The sequence below is a fragment of the Vanacampus margaritifer genome, chromosome 13 (assembly GCF_051991255.1).
Source record: "Vanacampus margaritifer isolate UIUO_Vmar chromosome 13, RoL_Vmar_1.0, whole genome shotgun sequence".
In the NCBI taxonomy this organism is placed as follows: domain Eukaryota; kingdom Metazoa; phylum Chordata; class Actinopteri; order Syngnathiformes; family Syngnathidae; genus Vanacampus; species Vanacampus margaritifer.
Window position 1 is genome coordinate 8,322,708 of NC_135444.1, and position 20,063 is coordinate 8,342,770.

At 39.3% G+C, this 20,063-nt stretch overlaps 1 protein-coding gene across 12 annotated transcripts in view; it reads left to right on the plus strand.

Annotated features, from left to right (window-relative positions):
• ptprsa (protein tyrosine phosphatase receptor type Sa) overlaps positions 1-20,063 on the plus strand; it is a 233,580-nt gene that overhangs the window by 154,877 nt on the left and 58,640 nt on the right. For 5 of the 12 annotated variants that reach the window (XM_077584858.1, XM_077584850.1, XM_077584855.1 and 2 more), the window contains 7 exons: positions 526-636; positions 3,314-3,325; positions 10,055-10,324; positions 10,513-11,094; positions 11,167-11,303; positions 11,403-11,547; positions 18,409-18,729. In XM_077584858.1, coding sequence (XP_077440984.1) covers positions 526-636; positions 3,314-3,325; positions 10,055-10,324; positions 10,513-11,094; positions 11,167-11,303; positions 11,403-11,547; positions 18,409-18,729 — 1,578 coding nt within the window. The remainder of the gene's footprint in view (positions 1-525; positions 637-3,313; positions 3,326-10,054; positions 10,325-10,512; positions 11,095-11,166; positions 11,304-11,402; positions 11,548-18,408; positions 18,730-20,063) is intronic. The other 7 variants (XM_077584852.1, XM_077584854.1, XM_077584859.1 and 4 more) reach the window with 3 other exon arrangements.

The following is a 20,063-nucleotide window of genomic DNA, read 5'->3' on the forward strand; positions in this document are numbered from 1 at the left end:
GTTTGTAATTATTGAAATTGTAAAATTGCAAAAGTTCTGACAATTATACAGTTAAAAAATAAATTCCCATATCTCTAGTGTCTCCCTTTGCGAGGGATGTGCAAAATGTTTTGTTTTAATCCCTTTTAGTTAACACTATCATCTGTTTATCTTTGTAGTCAATAGCTTTCTCTAGATTTGCATTATTACTTTGTCCAACTGCTACCAACAAATTTGGTGTGATGGATTCAGCCCGCTGTTTTATTTATTAAATTTGTTCCTTTTTATCTGCGTATAGCGAATGCTGGAGGGGATGATGGTTTGTCATGGTGAACTGCATTAGCACTGCAGAGAGAAGCACATCTAAATTAAATAGTCTGGAGTGTTCTATGATTGCCCCCGTTTAGAGAATTTTCTGACTTCTTCATGCAGTGTTACCCATAAAAAAAAAAACACTAATCACCACCCTCTTTCCTTTTTCTCTTTTTCTGTCTGTCTCTTCCTTTCATTCTGCTTGTTTTTTTTTCTGGATATTGTTGCTTCCAGGTGCCTTGCAGATCGAGAACAGCGAGGAGACAGACCAAGGAAAGTACGAGTGTGTGGCGTCTAATTTGGAAGGCGTCCGCTACTCGTCCCCTGCTAACCTTTATGTGAGAGGTAGGGAGAACACGAGCGTTAGACCAAAAAAGTCAGCACAATCCACTTTTAGTGTCATTACTGTTGATCTTAACGAATGATAATTGCTTTCCTTCTAGCGCTCGCTCTATTTTATTCAGCTAGTATAAATATTTCAGCACTGATAATATTGCCTGCCCGTTGTGTAAATGAATGTGCACTCTAAAAGCCAATTGTGAAATATACAGTCATTTCTGAAATATACAGTCATTTGACCAACTGATGTTTTTCTGTATTATGATATAACACTTCATTTTGTGTCTTCCAATGCCATGCCCAACTCGCTTGGAAGGAAATGCGTAGCACAAGAGGCCGTATGTCTTTGTTGTACCGGTTGACAGACACTTTATTAACTTTAATTGTGCATTCAAACAAATGTGGAAGTTGCTTAGTTTTGTGTTATTTTCAGGTACTGGAGCACAACGGTAAGTCTGGATTTTGATTGAGTGAAGAGGGATTAGTCGCTACCAATCAAAATCTCGAACGTGAATGACAGTTAACACAGTGAGCACCACTGTTATGTAACAGGGGCATTTCCCGTCATGTGTGTGACATTTTCAAAACAATTATTTTGTTAATCCGGGCTTCAAACGGAGGCCATAATTGAGACTTTATAAATTATAGGATGATTATTGTGTCTTAGGCTAGCACTGTCAGCATATCGTAAGTAGTTTAGCGTTTTCACTTCCCTTCTCAGAGATACTGAGGCAAATGACACGTGTGTGACGCCATGTGTGGTTTGCCTCAGTATCTCTAAAAAGGGAATTGGAAAAGCTACACTACTGACAAAACTAACTTAAGACACAATAAATATTCTATCATTTATAAGGTCTCAAGCTTGAAGCCCGGAAGAACAACTAAATTGTTGTGAGAATGTCACGCACGTGACATGAGAATTGGCTCATGTTATCATTTTCTGGAGCTTAATCCCACAAAAATACCTTAGCTTATGTTATATAATATTTACATGGTCATACATTTAGTAGTCCTTTCGGTCAGCAAAGCTATGAAAAAGAATCGGTCTCAGAGGACACATGCAATATGGACAAAAGCCATCACTGGACCACTAATGTAAAAAAGAATGTAAAAAGACAATGACTCCCTGTTTAGTGAGGTTTAATAAATTGAAGCAGATGCACTTTCACCATGTATTATTTATATGGCACATATTAAATAAAGATGCCTCGGTGTCTACTCAGTTTGTTCCTTCTGCTGTGTACCAAATAACTTTGTTCCCAATAAATAATTCACTAGTCTGACATTATAAATTGGGTCAGGGCTGTTATTTTTACTTACTATTACTATTGTATCACCACAATAAGCAAAAAGTGGTCAAAAGAGGCAATATGATGCTGTAAAACTCATCATATAGTAATAATAATAATATTATCGATGCATCAGATTTATATTTATAACGCTTTTCTAGACACTCAAAGACACTTTACAATGGTATTGATACATTATTCATGCCCTCACACATTCACAATGTGGCGGCAGGCTGACGGAAGCGTGGCTGCCAGTGTGCGCCTACGGGCCCCCCGACCACCACCAAACATTCGCACCTTCCATACATCAGCGTGAGTAGCACTGTAGGCAATGCGTGTAAAGTGCCTTGCCCAAGGACACGACGACACATGCCTTGGGGAGAGCGGGGATCAAACAGCCGACCTTCTGGTTACTGAACGACCGTCTCCCTGAGCCACGGCCGCCACATATAGTCGCTCATGCAATTAATAACAAATTACAGTCAACTATTACATAATAATGGGAACATTTGGTACAGCCTTGGGATTCATTAAAAGAGTCCTTGATAGGGAGACAACAAAAAGCAGCGTTAAATGAATAATTTGTGCAGTTTACATGAACACTGGCTCCATCAGCATGCCTTTAGAGTCCACAAAGGTCATAATTATTTGGGTGCTCTCACTCTCTTATGTGTAATACACTTAAATGGTGTCAACCTTTTGTCTGTTTTCAGTTAACTTTTGTCAATCGATTCTGATATGTGATGTTGACAATGTTTTTGTTCACAAAGTGCACCTGAGATTAGCAGCTGTAGAGAGACACATTTCTAAGGATAAAACACTCATCCTTAAATTATTATAGTGTCAAAATGATGTGCCGAATAGAAAGATATAATAATTCCTCGTGAAAAAAAAAATGTCTTGAACTGCAGCTTCTAACTTCAGCTCAAACGTGTCTATTTTCTTTTCAATCGCTCATTAGTTTTTCCTTATTTTGTCTTTATTTAACTTCCTCCTCTAACAAAAGCAGAATTAGCCATCAGTGGAGGCACTCTGTGGTCAGAAGGAGCTTTTGAAACTAAATTATAATACGCACGATCTTTTACTCCAGTGGTGCCTCACCACTTTTTTTCTTTCTTATCGGCAACAATGAATGATCTTGATTGTTTTAGTTTATTTATTAAATATGACATTTATTCAAGGGGGTGGGCAGGCAAGTGTTCTTTCAAAATGGGTGTCACCAGTAGCAGGGACAGTGCGGGAGAAACGAGGGCAAAGGGATTTAGTTAAGCAAAGGGAAATGTAGCTGCAGCTAAACACCTTGAGGTGGCTTTTTTTACTCTCTCTGTGTTTCCCCTATTTTTCTCTTCTCCTCATGTCATTGTGTTCTGCATCAACCCCTTTACATCCCTCAGAGCTTCGAGAAGGTTGGTGTGTTTTTTCTTTTTTACTTTAATGAACCCACAATTGAGGAAAAAAAAAAATCTAGTTAGATTTGCCTATTACATAGCTCAATTCATTTCTAAATTAAATAAATGATAATCCAGTCAATCCAAACTGCTAAATTAATTTTAAAGAAGTTTTCTTCTACGTTTCCAAGGAAGAAATGATGAAATAAAACCTGACTCGTTCGGGTTTTGTTAATTTACTTTTATGTTTGCATTGTGGGGCCTTTTCTCGTTTTGCATCCTCTGGTATTGCTTCTGCACCAAAAGGCTTTCTTGCATGTGTTGTCATGGAAACCCAGCACGTGAAAATAACAGGACATGTTGCACGATGGAAGAATGTAACTGCGCTTGCATGCCTGTCCAGAACCCCTTCGGCCGAATTGGTCTTTTTTTTATGCTTTCTGTGTATTTTGTTCCATTTTATCCTTTCCTTGGTTTTTCTAAAAGTCGTTTTCCCAAACAATCTGTTTTGGCTTTCCCTTGGTTCTTGTGTTGTTTTATGTTGTGATTATGGTGTGTCTGTTTTCCTTTTTTTTTTAGTTGTATTCCATAAGATAATTTTCCGTAATTTTTTTTAAAAAAAAATCTGTCTTTCTGTTTTGTTCTGTTTTGTTTTGTTTTTGACGGGTTTGTGTTTCCTTCTCCAAATGATGCTGCTCTGCTTCTTGCCTCTTGCAATGCATATGGAAATGCAGAATGAAAGTGTGTATGCAGCCAGCGTTTCTGTCATCTTGTTTAAATGGAAACATTACTGAAAAAAAATGTGACCTGAGTGGGCATCTTGATGATTGCAATTATGAGATCATCACATTATGTTTTTGTTCATTTTCATTTACGGCATAAATAATATTACCATAACCAGTCATCGACACGAGTTATAGCATTAACATGTGCCACTTAGCAAAAATGGGAGTTAGTGTTACTGTGACTTTTTGAAACTTGTAACATGCAAGCAACCATGTCAAAACCATCATTATCTGACAGAGCTACAGAAATGACTGAAAAGACTTGAACATGTAAACTGGGCAAGGATCTTCAATGCTTTCGATATTCTGCTTTTTCTTAACATTCAGTGTGCAGAAAATCATCACAGCAAATTAAAAGTCAAATACAGTAAATGTTATCTTTTTAATCTCAGACAGTCTAGGCAGTCTATAATTATTATGTTGGTTCTATATCCCAAATGTGTGATATATATATATTTTTTAGAAATAATCACACTATTTTTTGGGAAAGCCAACCCTTAAGAAACTACAAAATTAAATGCTCAATCGGCAATATGTAGCTTTTTTTTTTGTGTGCTGAATTTGTTGATCAAATTACCTGTGCTAAATTCAACCATTTGCTTATATTTCCCCAGAACTCTGCGGTAATATCGCACAATTAGCAGACACAATCATGAGCAATCAAGTTTGCACCTGTTTTTACACACGCAAACCTTCATTAAATCAGGCCCAGAGTCTTCTGAGTGTGGGAATTAAAGACTGGCACTAGTTGTAACACCTCCCTAATCTAGCAGCTATTCCTGAGTTTCAAACACGTTTTTACGTTTTTCTTATTTGTTTATGATCAGTTAAGTCTCCATTGAAGGACAGCAGGAAATAGTATGTTTTCACTGCCATCGCAAAGCCTGACAACATCCCACTCCAAAAATAGAAGATAATGAAAAACTAGTGATGACTTTGAAGTTAAACCGATGACATTGATGCAGAAAGACTGTGCTGTTTTGTACGCATGTGCATGTATGCCCTCCTCTAATGATATTTGCTTGGTTCTCAATGTGCTTGCATGTCTAGCTATGTATCTGTGTGTGACGTTGGGAAAGAAAGCTAGATTACACCTTATGTTCTCAATGGCCAAATTAAATCAAAAGCCTACCTTTTCTCTCAACAAACTACTTTGTATTAATATCAGTTTTATTCATGTACAAATATATGAAAGCATTCCCAATCTGAATGACATCACTCAATGAAAGGATAACCACATGGGGACATATTTGAATGACAACTGGCAGCTTGTCCTTTCAAATAACAAAATGTCGATAAACTACAAATCTCGCATAATCAGATGCCCCTGCGGTGATTCCTGTCACATTTCTTTGGGTAATAATTTTCATTTGGATGAGCTGTCCATAGACCCTCTTTAGCATCAGCACAGCAAAGGTATTAACACAGGCTGACCCCTGCAGCTTCTATGTAAATGTTGTAGACTTCAACCAGAAAGCGTAACAAAAGGATCTCCATATGATGCCTGTGTCCTCAGGCAGCAAGAGGGTGTAATCTCAGCTTCAAGGTGACACTAAAGGCTGCACATTATTTTGGCTTCCCTCTTCATTTTAGGGCAGCATAACCTGCCCTACCAAAATGGCCAATAATGTCCACCTCTGTTTTTTCGTTTTGTTTTGTTTTATATATTTTTTGAGGCACAAATCCCTCCACAACACCACCCACTTTTAAACTTAGTGGAGTACTCTGGCGTTCTCTCTCGACTGCTTTTCACATCGTTCACTGTAAGTCTTTTTGTCTTTCTCTCCACATTGGGGCTTGAAACAAGATAATGTATCCAAATAGAGCTATATGTTTGTTTTCTTTTCCTCTCAAGTTCCAAATGGGCCGGCTGGGCTCCGGGGCTCTGTGAATGAGAAGCCTGTCCATACCAATGTGATAGTTTTTTTGTTTTTGTTTTGCTTGTAATTCTTGCGCTAAAGTTTAGCGAGGATACCATAGTCCCATTCTTAAAAGACATAGAGTTGACTTGGCAGATGAAACGTGATTCATACACACATACAATTAATTGGCATTAAAATATTTGTGTTAATTGGACTTTGTGTTAATGTTTAGAAAAATAAAGCTGTATTTGTGTTTTAGTTTTTATTTATTTAAAACAAGTTAGAAATCAGGAAAGGCAAGTCCAGGAATCATAATTTACCATTGATATACTTGTGAAAACATGGCCTTTATCATGGTGGATGATGTTTATTATTTCTCCACTGTTGTTCTACAATATATTTATGTAGCAATAGTTTAGAGACAGCCTCATTCACTCAGCAGCTCCCAGTCCATTTGACTGACCTGAGCCCCTGGGAGAGAAGCGCACGATCAGAAGCATTGTCCGCAGAAAACTGACCATTTGTCCTATGATGATGTTAGAATTGGAGAGCAAATTAATAGAAACACAAAACCTAGCTGAAAATATATTTTTCCATTACGCACAGGTGCATTGTAGCACTGTCTACGAAACTGTGCGGGCTTAGTTCTTGTTGTGGATTTGTTCATTTTAATTTGTCACCCATCATTTGTCAGTTTGTCTGGAAGAGTCCTGTATTTGGGTAGTGATGGCATGCTTGGAAAGGCTTGGCGTGACACTTTTGGATTGTACTAGTTCTCGGGTGTTAGCCCAAGTGGATGGGGGCACACCTGTATGTCACTCTTGCCACACCCATGCATGTCTGTGTGATGAATGGGCTGCCCTTTCACCTTTGTTTTCAAGGCATTGTTATTGATTAACTTGAATGCTGAGGATATATAAATATATATATAGTGCCAACATATGGTGGACCTCTGTTATGCTCATTTTACCCAACTGAATGATTTTAAGAAATCAATTTGGACTAAATAATAATTACAGGGATTTTACATGGCTAAGGTTATTACACTGAGGGTAAAATACTTCTTTTAAAAAAAAACTCTATACCTTAAGCCATTTTTATTATGTATACATCCAAAGGGTATTCCTTAAAGGTCAAAAGGTCAGACAATGCCTAAATGTTTTATTTAGTAAGTTGTATGACACCGAAAAGAGAATAAAATTTCATCATCCATCGTATAAGTAATTTAATAAACCTTTTTGTTTTTAAATTAAAGTACAAATCAAGTCAATTATTAAAAGGCAGTTCCAAATGACATTATGCCAACATCCTTTGAGTAATAAACAAACCTAAAGATGAAATGCTCATGTCAGTGTAAAACAGATCCAAGTGTCTGCACTATGGATGATCTGGAAAAAAATCTAAATGCCCCAATCGGCTATCACTAAGTCCATATTTTTAAAAGCAATCTTTAATGGCTTTAAGAGGCCATTTAATCTCCATCCCCATCCCCAAATCAACACCCACAACCTAAGAGTTCCCGAGTTGCATTTGCAGGCTTAGGTGCTATGTTTACCACTGTCCTCGTGTAGTTAACTCTTGCTTTGAAGCCCCAGTGTGTGAGGCCTTCAAACCCTCTTTAAGCCATGGTCTGTCCTTTGCTTTGGTTTGGAATCACAGTCTCTTTTTTCTATCTCCCCACTTATGCCCTCCTCCTCCCTCCCTTTCTTCGATAACCCTGCCCTAACCCTCTGCGTACCGTACAATATGTCTGTATGTCCACCAGTCTATCTGCTTGTCAGTTTCTATTTGTGTGCTGTCTTGCTGCTCAAGTCTGTTTTGTTCCGCTTTGTCTCGTGTCCTGTCTTTTCTGTCTTGTCTTTGTCCGTCTCAGCTTTTTCATTTAGTTCATCATTTTTTACTCTTACATTTGTGCAAATTTCCTTCACCCCCTTTGAACTTTTTAGCATCCCAACAAACAAGTTGACATCAAATAGTATGAAGCAGCATTTTACAAAATTTCGCTGGTCCGTCATTCGTCAGCGCCCTGGGCACCTTTCCGTCATCGTCAGTCTGTCATTTTTTCAAGCTGAACCAAACTGTTATTGTCAGTCCGTCATTTTAATTTAACCACACTTCTGTCCTCACTATTTCAGGACTGACAGACAGAGGTGGGTATTCCGTCAGTACTGACAAAACTGTTTGTCATTTGTCAATTTCAACAAAACGGGCATCCGTTAGTGATGGAATGATAGACAGGAATGCTCACCTCTGTTATGAAGACTGCCAAATGTAGCAGAACCACATCATCATTAACTGTAGTTGCAGGTTTCATTTTATTTTAAGTCCTAAATTAGTTAGCTTTCTGTTCAGATCCTCTTAAATATTAATTCAGTGATGTACCAAAAATGAACTTTGGCTAAGCAGAATGAGCTGCTGAGCCACCTGGCATGTGCAAAGATAATCCTCCCATGTGTTCAAATATTTTAGGAATAGTACTTACTTGGACCTTTTATAGAGCAATATGTGTACGGTGGTAAAGGCAATTATCTCAGATCAACCCTCCTTGCTCACCTTGAGCTAATTAAAAACAGCGAAAACCATGCTTGATATGAACACTGAGCTCCTTTGTGTCCTTTTTGAGTCTTTATCTGTCAAGTGTTTATTGGGATGCCTATCATGCACATCTTTTGTATTGTTCTACTCTTACACACTCCGCATACCTCTATATACTATATACACCTACACAAGTGCATTTTGTATCATATTCATCAGAGCTCATCCTTCATTACTTTGTTGTTTCTTCATTACAACTTATCTCCATTGAGGTTTTTCTTTGTTTCTGTTTTAGTTCTTATTCTGCCCTTCTTCATCAACATTTCCCCTCTCTCAACTTTCTCCCTCCTTCTCTGGATTTCTACTCGCTGTGGATCCAGTTTTGTTTCTTGACTCCAACACTGTGATGGTAGAATCTCTTGCCACAACAACTCCAGTTGTTTTCTACGTACTTGTAGGCACACACCTTGTTACTCTATTCTTATTTTGTGTTAACTGGGACTGTGATGTGACAATGTGCCAACATCACATCCTGTCACATTAGCTGATGAAAAAAGTTTACATACTATTGAAGTGGGTTACTCCCTCCCCTTCCCCTTCTCCAAACCTCCCCACTCTTTTCTCTTCCTCTTTTAACTCTTTGGTCCTATGTTCCCTTCCGTTCTATCCACTTCTCTAATGCTTTATTCTCTATCTTGTATCTCTTCCTTGCTCTCCAATCGTCTTTTGTCTGGGCATGCTAGCGACCCTTCAGTTATATTCCTCTATGCATTTTATCTCAATTTTTATATCTGATTTTGTTATCATTTATCCTTAATTTACCTCAATCTATTTATGCATGCTGTCTGTGAAACTGATAGCTGCATCTATCAATGGAACCGTGTCAGATCTTAATAAGGCTTTGTCCAGTGGATCTACCCTAAACCACAAAAATCTGATTAAAGTTTCTCATCTTTAAGGTTTCCAGTTAGATGTAGGTGACGAGAGACAATCAGCGCTAGAATATATTTAGATCGACAGACCCTAGTAACCCTACACTTCCTGTGCTATGGGAGAAGCCTCTAATGGCTGACTTCCTCTGTGGCAGAGTGCCTGAGTGGACAGGAAGTACCAGGTTGCCATGTTGGCCTTACTGATAGTACTATCACGAGGCCTATTTGTTCACACTTTGACAGGCTGTGATCAGGTTATGCTGTAGTTGGTTATGAACTGCAGTTCAGCTCCAAAGATGAGAAACTCGTAATAGATTTTTGTGTCTATAATTGTGCTGTGATGGGTCAAATATTGGTCAATGGAACCTTGTTGCTATGAATCGTTGCTTTCTTGTTAATCTATATTGTTGTTGAAGCAGTTCTGTTAGTTTAGTTCCTTCTCCTTATTTTGAAGTCTTATTTGAAGTCTTTTTAGTTTTGTGTTTTGTTCCCATTACAATGTTAAACTTTTTTTCTGTTAAATATCTCTACGAGAAGGGTCAATTTTCATCGATCTATGTTGTTACTTCTCTTTCTTCTTTGACTCTCTTTGCCCTCTTTGTCATTCTCTCCCTTCTTCATGCCTTCTCCCAGTCCGGCGGGTGCCTCCTCGCTTCTCCATCCCACCAACGAGTCAAGAAATTATGCCTGGTGGGAGTGTGAACATAACATGTGTGGCGGTGGGGTCCCCCATGCCTTACGTCAAGTGGATGTTAAATTCAGAGGACTTGACGCCAGAGGATGAGATGCCCGTGGGTAGGAATGTTCTTGAACTGAGCAGCGTCCGTGAGTCGGCCAACTACACCTGTGTGGCTATGAGCAGCCTTGGCATCATTGAGGCTGTGGCCCAGATCACTGTCAAATGTAAGAGATAACAACGTTAATTGAGAAGGGAACATCAGAGGTTCACGTACAATGTGTACAGTAGCAAAATCCGCTTTTATGGATTTGATTGTTTTAAAATTCTCCTCTGGTATCTAAATAATTAACCACTTTCCCAAGCAAAGTTTTCATTAATTACTAACAGCCTATTTGTCTTGTCATCATAACAGCTCTTCCGAAGCCTCCAGGTACTCCTGTGGTTACTGAAACCACTGCCACTAGTGTGACTATCACGTGGGACTCCGGCAACCCTGACCCAGTAACCTACTATATCATCCAGTATCGTGCTAAATCCCCAGAAAGCAAGTATGAGACGGTAGATGACATCACCACTACACGTTATAGCATTGGTGGCCTCTACCCGAACACAGAGTATGAAATTCGAGTCTCAGCCGTCAACACCATTGGCCAGGGACCTCCCAGTGAACCCGTGGAAACCAGAACTGGTGAACAAGCCCCTGCCAGTCCACCTCGTAACATTCAGGCCCAGATTATATCTCAAAACACTATGATGGTACGCTGGGAAGACCCAGAGGAACCAAATGGACAGATTAAGGGCTATCGAGTTTATTACACCATGGATGACTCTCAGCCTATGAGCCTCTGGCAGATTCATAATGTCCAGGACAGCATTATCACCACAATTCAGAGCCTGGTTCCTCAAGAGACCTATACCATCAAAGTCCTAGCGTTTACCTCAGTAGGTGATGGACCTTTCTCAGAGCCAATCCATGTCAAAGTGCTGCAAGGAGGTAAGACATGTACATTTTTTGTATGAATATTATTTTATATCATACTTTATTGTCATCCAATGTTTGTTTCAGTTCCTGGCCAGCCATCCAAATTTCAGGTTGGAGATGTATCTGATACAAGCATCGAACTGACCTGGGAACCAGCCTTTGACAAAGAAGGAATTATAAATTATGAACTTCGCTACACAGAGGGCAGTTTTGGCTCGCAGGTAGGCACTTCGGTGACGCATGGATTAGGCATGTATTTATTCATTCATGATGATGATGATGATTCTAATGGTGAAGACGATGTTTCTCATTGATCATAGATGAAGAAAACATTTGGACCTACATCTTCATACGTTGTGGAAGGTCTCCGCCCAAACACAGAGTATCACTTCTCCCTGGCAGCTATCTCGAACAAGGGCATTGGAGCGTTCACCAATGACATGTCACAGAAGACCTTGCAAGCCAGTATGTAGCTTTTTCTCAATCTTTTCTGCTTTATTGTACTTGCTAAACCAAAGATCATTGACATTGTTAATGTTATTTTCTCTGGTGTTGAATTCTGCATCAACTTTGAACAACGTTTTCTTCTTCAGACATAACAGGATTCAAAGCTGATCCGTATGGATTATAATTTTTTTATTTTTTTATTGTCATCCTATGCAATTCGACATGCATTAGAAATTGCTTCATTTGGTTGAATTTAGATTTTAGACTGAGTGTTTTAGAAACTTTACAATATGAATTACCTTATTGGATAATATGGCTGTGGTTCCAGATGAATAGGAGTCTTTTTTACGCTTAATCAATGTGTACTGACATATGCCAGTTGTGTTACTAGTTTCTTCTTTTCTTTCTCTTTGCTTTTCTTTTGAAATGAGCAAGTGCACTTCGATCCACATCGCCAAGACACAAAAAATGTCAACTCTGCTCTGAATCCACCAAGGTTCTCTTATGAACTGGGTCACAATAGGGAATCATATGAGTGTTTGGTCACCAAAGGGAAAAAAAAAACTGTCATCCAACGTAGGCATGCTCAAGTCCTGTCTACTTCCATGTAGATGATTTTACTGTACATATTAGAAGAAATACCAAAGGAACAGAAGCCTAAATTTAAAGATGTTTGTGAATGTAGACCATTTATATTAAATTTTATCAAACAAGGACACTTGTTGCTTTAAACATGTTTTTTATTTTTAATTCATTTATTTGTTTCTCCTAATTTTCAGATACACTACACTTTAAAATGCTAATGTCAACACCTCCCATACCTAGTCAATTAAAGACAAAATATCCTGACACGTCTGTTATGTGACGTTAAAAAGAATAGACTGTTGATAGTCATTATTCATTATGTATATATATTTCCAAATATAGCTATGAATGCCCAATAAAAGTGGCGCTCTGATGCCCTTCCAACACCATTGTGAAACAACAATTACTGGTTCATAGGAGAGCCATGGTGAAGGAGTAGACATCCTTTAACACATTTTCTGTTTCTACCAGTGCAACTTGTTGACTGCCCCTCACTCCAAAATCTGGGCACCGGGACTTTGACGCAACCACCTCACTGTTCTTTTGTTTGTTTTTATTTCTGAGCAGCAGAGCTACACAGACAGTGCAGCTTCACCGAGGAGAGCGGCAGTTGCATGCAACACTCACTCCTACCCCCGGGGGTGCTATTATGAATGTATCATTGCATTGTTAATGGGTCCAGGCATGAAAATATATTTTATGTTCTTCCAGCTTCATTCTTCACTTGATGTCTCCTGGGTGTCTTTGTCCATCTTCACCTGTCACTGTGTCAGCTATTTCCTTAGCTATGTTTTTTTTTCTTGAAAGATAAACCACAACCACATTGGACTGGATACACACTCCATCCTACATCAGCCTATTCTGCCCCTCACACCTGGCCTCCCATGCCCCCTTCTGTCTTGCCACTTGTTCCACTGTGCAAAGGAACATAAGCTCTCCTTGGAATGGCTTTGCTCACATTGTGTCCCCTCCCTCTTTAAAAAGTTTTGAGTTACTCCTTTTCCCTACTTTCTTTTACTTTGTCGTTTACTCTGTGGGTTATTCAAATGGTATTAGTTTGACATTGTGTCAAACTGTAGCCTGCTGCTGTTTTTTTTCTTTCCTTCTTTCTTTCTTTCTTTCTTTCTTTTTTTTAGTTAAGTCTACCACAGCCAGCTGCAAGCATAGTGCCACATACTGCACATGCTGACAATTTACTATAGAATGGTCCAAGTTAGGATTTGAGAAAAGGGGCTTTACTCTACATGATTACAGTGGATAGAAAGGATAACCATAATGTTCATAGGAGTGTCGGTCCATATTTGACGTCTCCCCCACCTGCATATTATTTCAGTGCTTATTTCTCCTAGTTGTCCTCTCTACCTTTTCTATCCATTCTACTTATGTGGTTCTGCCTTTTGCCCGTGAACTCTCTCAGGAAATATTGTTTAAGGGGCGAATGTGGGAGTCAACACTCAGCTCTCAAGGGATTCCCGTTGGGATCTTATTGTGTAGGTCAGAACAATCACAGTCTAAAACAGAGAAAAATATAAGTGACATCACATTAAATCTTTTGGATGCCAGAAGGTAAGTGAATTTGTGGTTGTAGGGATTCAGTCTGCCGTTCTCGAAAACCTCCCAGAGATGACTGGTTGTTAATTTGCGTTTTAACACCTCACAGCAAGTTTCCCATTTTAGCAGTAACTCGCTGCTATGTTAAATCATATTATGGTGGCATCACTGCATATTGGCTTCCCATTAAAGTCCAGAATTGTAGCAAGATATAATGTAGGTTAAGGTTTCATGTTTAAACGTGTGATTGTCTGCGATTGTCAGTGTCATGCAACACGGAAAAAAATACGATGCTGTATTCCCAGGCAGACTGAATTCCTTCACCACTAAGTAAAAACAAAGACAGACAAGTCAATCTTAATCGTCCAGTATCCATTATATAGATAAAAAATAACTGCATATTGTTAATTTCTGCTCAGTGCAAGCAGCCTCACCCAGGGCTATTGTCATGGGGACCACTTTGTCGAGTATATGTAAATGTAAATTATATTATTAATTGCCTTTTAACCTTTCAATTCAAATAGGTTATTTGGGCCTCTTGGCTGTTATAAATTGAGATGAATGAAAATAGATCTGACAACATTACTGACAACAGTGGCCCTCATTCAGAAGCAGCAAGGCCTCTTGGGTTAAGGTGTTATAGTCAGCCCATGTCCTGAGCTTATTTATTTTGAGACTGTTCAGACGAGGCTCGATTGGGTCCACAATTTGAGAAGCGGGCAGGCTCCCAGCATCCCTCGTGCTCTTACCCATTTTTAAGACATGGTAATAAGGCATGAGTTGGATCCTGGGAGTAGGTGTTAGTGGACTGCAGGGCCACAAAGTCACAGATAGGAATCCCATTTCATAGCTTCGGAATTAATTTCATGCTTTGCTATGAGCTCTGACCCATCCTCTTGGATTGTTAGGCTTTATTCGTTAAGATTATACCTCAGAACTGCCAGTAGCCAGTCGAGCTCTGTCGCTCAAATTAAAGCAGTGGATTCTAAATCCTCCATATTTAGCCAAACAAGCCATTTGGCCTTTCCACTTACTGTAATTACGGGAGGTTTTTAGATGTATTGGAGCATTTGTTTTAAATGCGGCATGGACATTTGGAATCAAGGAAGATTAATTGTATCATGATCCCCAAATGTGACCATCCTGCTCATTGACACTGCTGATGAGTACACATTTCCCATGCAGGCTGTGAGATGTGCTTTTTTGCTAATTGCAAATGCTTTGGTTATTTGCGCTGCATCCAATGCTGGCCTGGGTAGTTAAAGTGTTAAAGTAGACATTCATTATGCAAAGTAAGCCAGTTTTGGGCTTCAGAGTGAGTCAAGTCAATTTTGAATTGGGTGCATTTCAAGCCTGTCAGGCATTCTTTGTTGTATAGACTGGGCAGGTTGGAGTGAGCGGGTTAACTAGGAGCGATTGGCAGCTCATGACGAGTCAGATAAAGATTGCATGAATTACTTATGTTTCAGGAATTCCATTTGATCAGATTCAAAGTTCAGAAAAATTTTCTGAACTCCGTCAAAGGGCACTATGTAAGATATTTATTTAGCATCCTGAGTTCACAGACAGCTAAATCAATGTTCAAAAAACACAGTTTGAAAAGTACAACATCTACAGTTCTAAGGTGGAAGAGCAACAACCCAATGTTTGTCTTCAAATCGGTCTGTAATGTTTGACCACCGGCGGGCATTTTGTCAGTACTGATGGACTGTCCGTCACTGACGGACGTCCGTTTTTCTGAAGAATGATGAGAAACGTTTACAAAATGAAGCAATTAAATGACGAACTAAAGACTGACTGAAGTGGGTTTTTGTTCGGCAGTGGAATCGTCATTAACTGGGTCAAGTACCGACGGACTTCTAAGTCCATCACTGATGGACACCCGTATTGTTAATGAATGACGGACAGTCCATCAGTACTGATGGAATGCCCACCATTGTCAGTCTTAAAATAATAGTGACGAAGTGTGGTTAAAATAAGATGACGGACTGACGATAATGGAAAGCTGAATGATGGATCGGCAACATTTTTGTAAATTGCTCTTTTTTGCCGACTTTGCCGACCATTACAAATTTTTCGCAGGTGATTAAACTGTACACTTCTAAAGTAGTACAATACATTCCCATCATCACCTGCTTTGATTAGATTGGTTCCCTGGTGTCAGGTTCAATAGAAGTTGGAATGCAGAAATTACAAATGATTTGGAATAGAACTTCCAGAGAAGTTTCAAAGACCCTCAAGTAAAGCATTAGCGGAGGTTCTCGTATAGTTCTAGAATCTGTAATCCTACGGCTGGTCTTGTTCACGGGTAATGCACTTTATTAAAGCTCTGTCACAGCCAGTCTTAAACCATCATCGGTCTGGAGGAGGCCTGTGCACAGCGATAGCCTGTGCTCTGTCACATCCACAGCCTCTTTACTACATCACAAAGACTGAGGACTGAGCAGTCATTGTTGACGTGGAGAGTTTTGCAAATACAACAAAAGTAGTGGAAATAAGCTGAAAGGCTCCAAATCCAGTAAGACCGAAAGGAAATAAGCCCATTGGACACAGAAAAGGGATTGCGAGATCTTGACCTATTTGTTGTCTACCACAAGACTTTCTCTGATTGCCAAAGGCTCTGGTTGTTATTTCATGCATTCGTTAATGGGGTTGGTTTGCAAAAACTTACAGTGCGGTCGTGTACAGTATCATTAACCTTGAATGAGTGCATACCATTTGCAATCAGGACGAGGCTTTTCTCCTTTGTGTCATCTTAGCAAACCAGACATCTTCACCAAGTTTCATTGGCACATGATATGAAATGGGATTCATTAAACCAATACAAATGAGTATTTGTGTTGTGTGCCCCCCAACTCCCATAGAAGCCTACAGCCTCTCTCTCACAGTCTTGTGGACCCTCCGGCCCAAACATAGCAGCCCTGGCTAAAGCAAAAAGCTGAACCTATGGAACTCCGAAAGTGGGTCCTAAATTAACCCATAGTTGAAGGCGCAACACCTGACGCAAAGATTTGATTGTTTGTCCCTCAAACTGGATTGAATGAAGGGAAGCGCTTGCTTTAGTCCAGGGCTGGTGGTAAGAAAGTCTTTGAAATGTAGTGTTTGTGGAAGCCAGGTACGTACGATGCAGACAGTTTTTGTTGTTGTTTTTTAGTTATTAATTTGTCTGGGTGTTGTGTGACATATTCTGTTTGTCCCATGTTTTCCTATGAGTTCTTATTTTGAATTCATAGTTATGTTTGTTTTGAGTGACATGGGTTACATAGAAATTCATCTCCCAGTACCCCTCTTACGTTCATGATTTATTCCATTTGAGTTTTTATGTGTTGGATGGCTTAAATCCTGCTGGTATTTATTTCATGTGTTGGCAGTTGTGCTATTTTTTACATTAAATGTAATAATGAACAGTGCTGAATACAGTGATGAAATTAAAATTACCTTTTATTTATATGATACCAAACTTTTAGAAACATGTTATCACTGCAAAGCATACTGTGTGGCAGCTTTGTTAGTGCTTGCTACAGATTATGACCCCTATTTTCGTAGACTGGCGCAAATGCGCTCAGTTTAAAAACTGGCGCATTTTTATTTTCGTGCCCACAGCTCACTTGACAATTTGCTGACAGATAAAAGCATGTCTAAATCGTGTCACAGGTGATGGAACGCAATTTTGGTGTTATTTGAACGTGGCACATTCATACTGTAACTATGGAAACAGTATGTGTCACTTTAAATCAATTTATTGAATAAATAGTTATTATAATCTTAAATATTTATTATAAATGGGACACCCCTTGACTGCGGGTGAAGAAGCATGGTTGTCACAGACGGAGGCACAATCAGGTGCAGCAGGCAATCTCCAAGTGCCCACTCCACAGCGGCCAACTTTACATCATCCACAAGTGAAGATCATCTCACGGTTTCTTTTAAATGTAGTTTACACCAATCTCCTGCATCTACATGGCATGTAGATAGTGCGCCTCTCTTGTACGCTGAACTTAAAGGGAATGGTTTTCATTGGATGACAAACAATTCGCCTGTGTTTCTACCCACAGCAGCGCACAATGATGCAAATGTCCTTTTCTAGCTGCACTTGTCTACCAAAATACCAAAATAAATAAAACTCCACCAATGCATACAGTTAGACTGCGCTTTGCACTAGACTTGCGCTGGGCATGATAATGAGGCCCAAAAACAGTAAAGTATCAAGTTAAAATGTATAAGTTCACTACCCAGTATGCCTATCAAACAGCAAAAAATGGAAAGAGAAAATTCACCTTATATATGATGGGTGATGGCTATATTGGTTAAAACAAGGTGCCTGTCCTACACCAGGAAGTAAAACCCAAGGCCAACTGGCAGATCAAACATTCTTAATACAAAATAATCTGACAGATTAGTTTACAAATTCAATTAGGAACTTTGCATTTGAAGGTTAGTTAAAGTGTCTTAATTCATTATTACACCATACATTTTCGTCACTGTCCATTTTTGTTCACATTTGTTTGATTTGTTTTTTAATCCAATCTTTACATCCTTGTTTGTTCCTGCAATTCTGTTAAATTATTATTCTTGTTTTATGACCCAAGTTTCAAATTTTCCTTTTTATCATTTTCTTTATCTCTCCCATCTTTTGTATTTTTCGTTTTTCACCCCACCCTCCCTCTTTACCCGTCCTCCTGGTCCTCTACCCTCGCCTTCTTTCCCCCTCTGCCTTCCTTTCTGTCCTGTCCGCCTTACCAGAGCCCTCAGCCCCCCCTCAAGACATTAAGTGCAGCAGCACCAGCTCCACCTCATTGCTGGTAAGTTGGCACCCCCCGCCATTGAAGAGTCAGAATGGTCTCCTGGCGGGGTATAGAGTGCACTACCAGGTGGTGGAACAGTCAGAGGGCACCGGTGACGATGTGGAGTCAATGGAGGAGCCCACCGAGCCTACCACCGAAGAGCAGGTGCTGCTGCAGCGGTTGGATAAATGGACCCAGTATCGGATCACTGTGTCTGCTTTCACGGTTGTTGGGCCGGGCCCTGAAAGCGAGCCGTTAATCTGCCGGACCGATGAAGACGGTACATAAATGTCTGTTTTGTAGTAAACATGCATTCATTTTCTCTGGCTTCTTTTGATGAGCATTTACAGAACTGTTGATAGTGGAAAACAATTATAATTGGCTAACAAATGTTCCTGCTATACAAAGTGACTATCCAGCTGACTTCGGGTGAAAAGGGGATACACCCTTGACTGGTCGGCAGCCAATCGCAGGGCACATATAGACAAACAACAATTCAGACTCGTATTCAGACCGAAGGACAATCTAGTGTCTTTAATGAAGCGAACGTGTGTTTGGCACGCGGGATAGGAAGCATATGTAAAGAAATCCATACCTTATGCAAGATTTATTAGCAATTAGTGTGTTGCTTTTGAAATATTAATCAAATTTATTGTATCATAGTTCTGCCAACTCTATGCCTTTATCCATCATTGTTAACAAAATCACGTTGCTCAGCTAAGACTGTTTAGCAAACATAATTGTACAATAATGGGTAATATAATAATAATAATAAAATATTTCTAAATGTAATGATAATGACTTTTATTAATAATTTTTACTTGCGTGTCTTTGAGCATGACTCTTGATAATGTGTTGCGTGACTTCAAGGAAATGTGTTTTACAAATAGTGTGCTATGTTTAATTGTTGCTAAATGAAGAACCTCTTTAATCATTCACTGCACAAGTTAGAGACCCCATATTTAGTGTGTTTTTGTCTTATGGCAAAATGGCCGCCTTCTGATATTAACAAAAACTGCTGGATTTTGCTGTTTAATTCATCCCACTAACACAATATTAACTAGAATACCGTATGTAGACTAGTAGGGCTGCATAGAGCTAATTATTGACAATATTTTTTTTTTGGGGGGGGGGGGGGTTACTTCCCCTTTAAAATGGGAATGAACACAGATGTTATTGGACTCATGTTGTGCATTAGGAGAAGTGCACACATTAAAATGTTAAATTCTGGAGATTAAATAAAACATTTCTAATGTGTTTTATGTTAACTAGATTAAGCTGAAATACATTGTGCAAATGTAATGAGTAAAAGAAGTAAATTGTCAATGGCAGAAGCTTCAGTTCAACTATAAAACAGATAAATGGCTGAATGTGAGCGTGTCGCAGCACATGAGAATCATAGACAGATGGCTTGCATTGGCTTCTCCAAAATCCTTTCCACTTCTATTACCACAGCACTTTGAGCCTTCTGTACACAACTGATATAGCTGAAACTTTAGACACGCTTCTATTGGTTTCAAATACAAGCATTAGTGAGTCCAGAGGATGAGAACCGCAGCATGCCCATGAAAGAAAAACATCTATTGCCAATGTTATTGTAAATGACACAGGCGT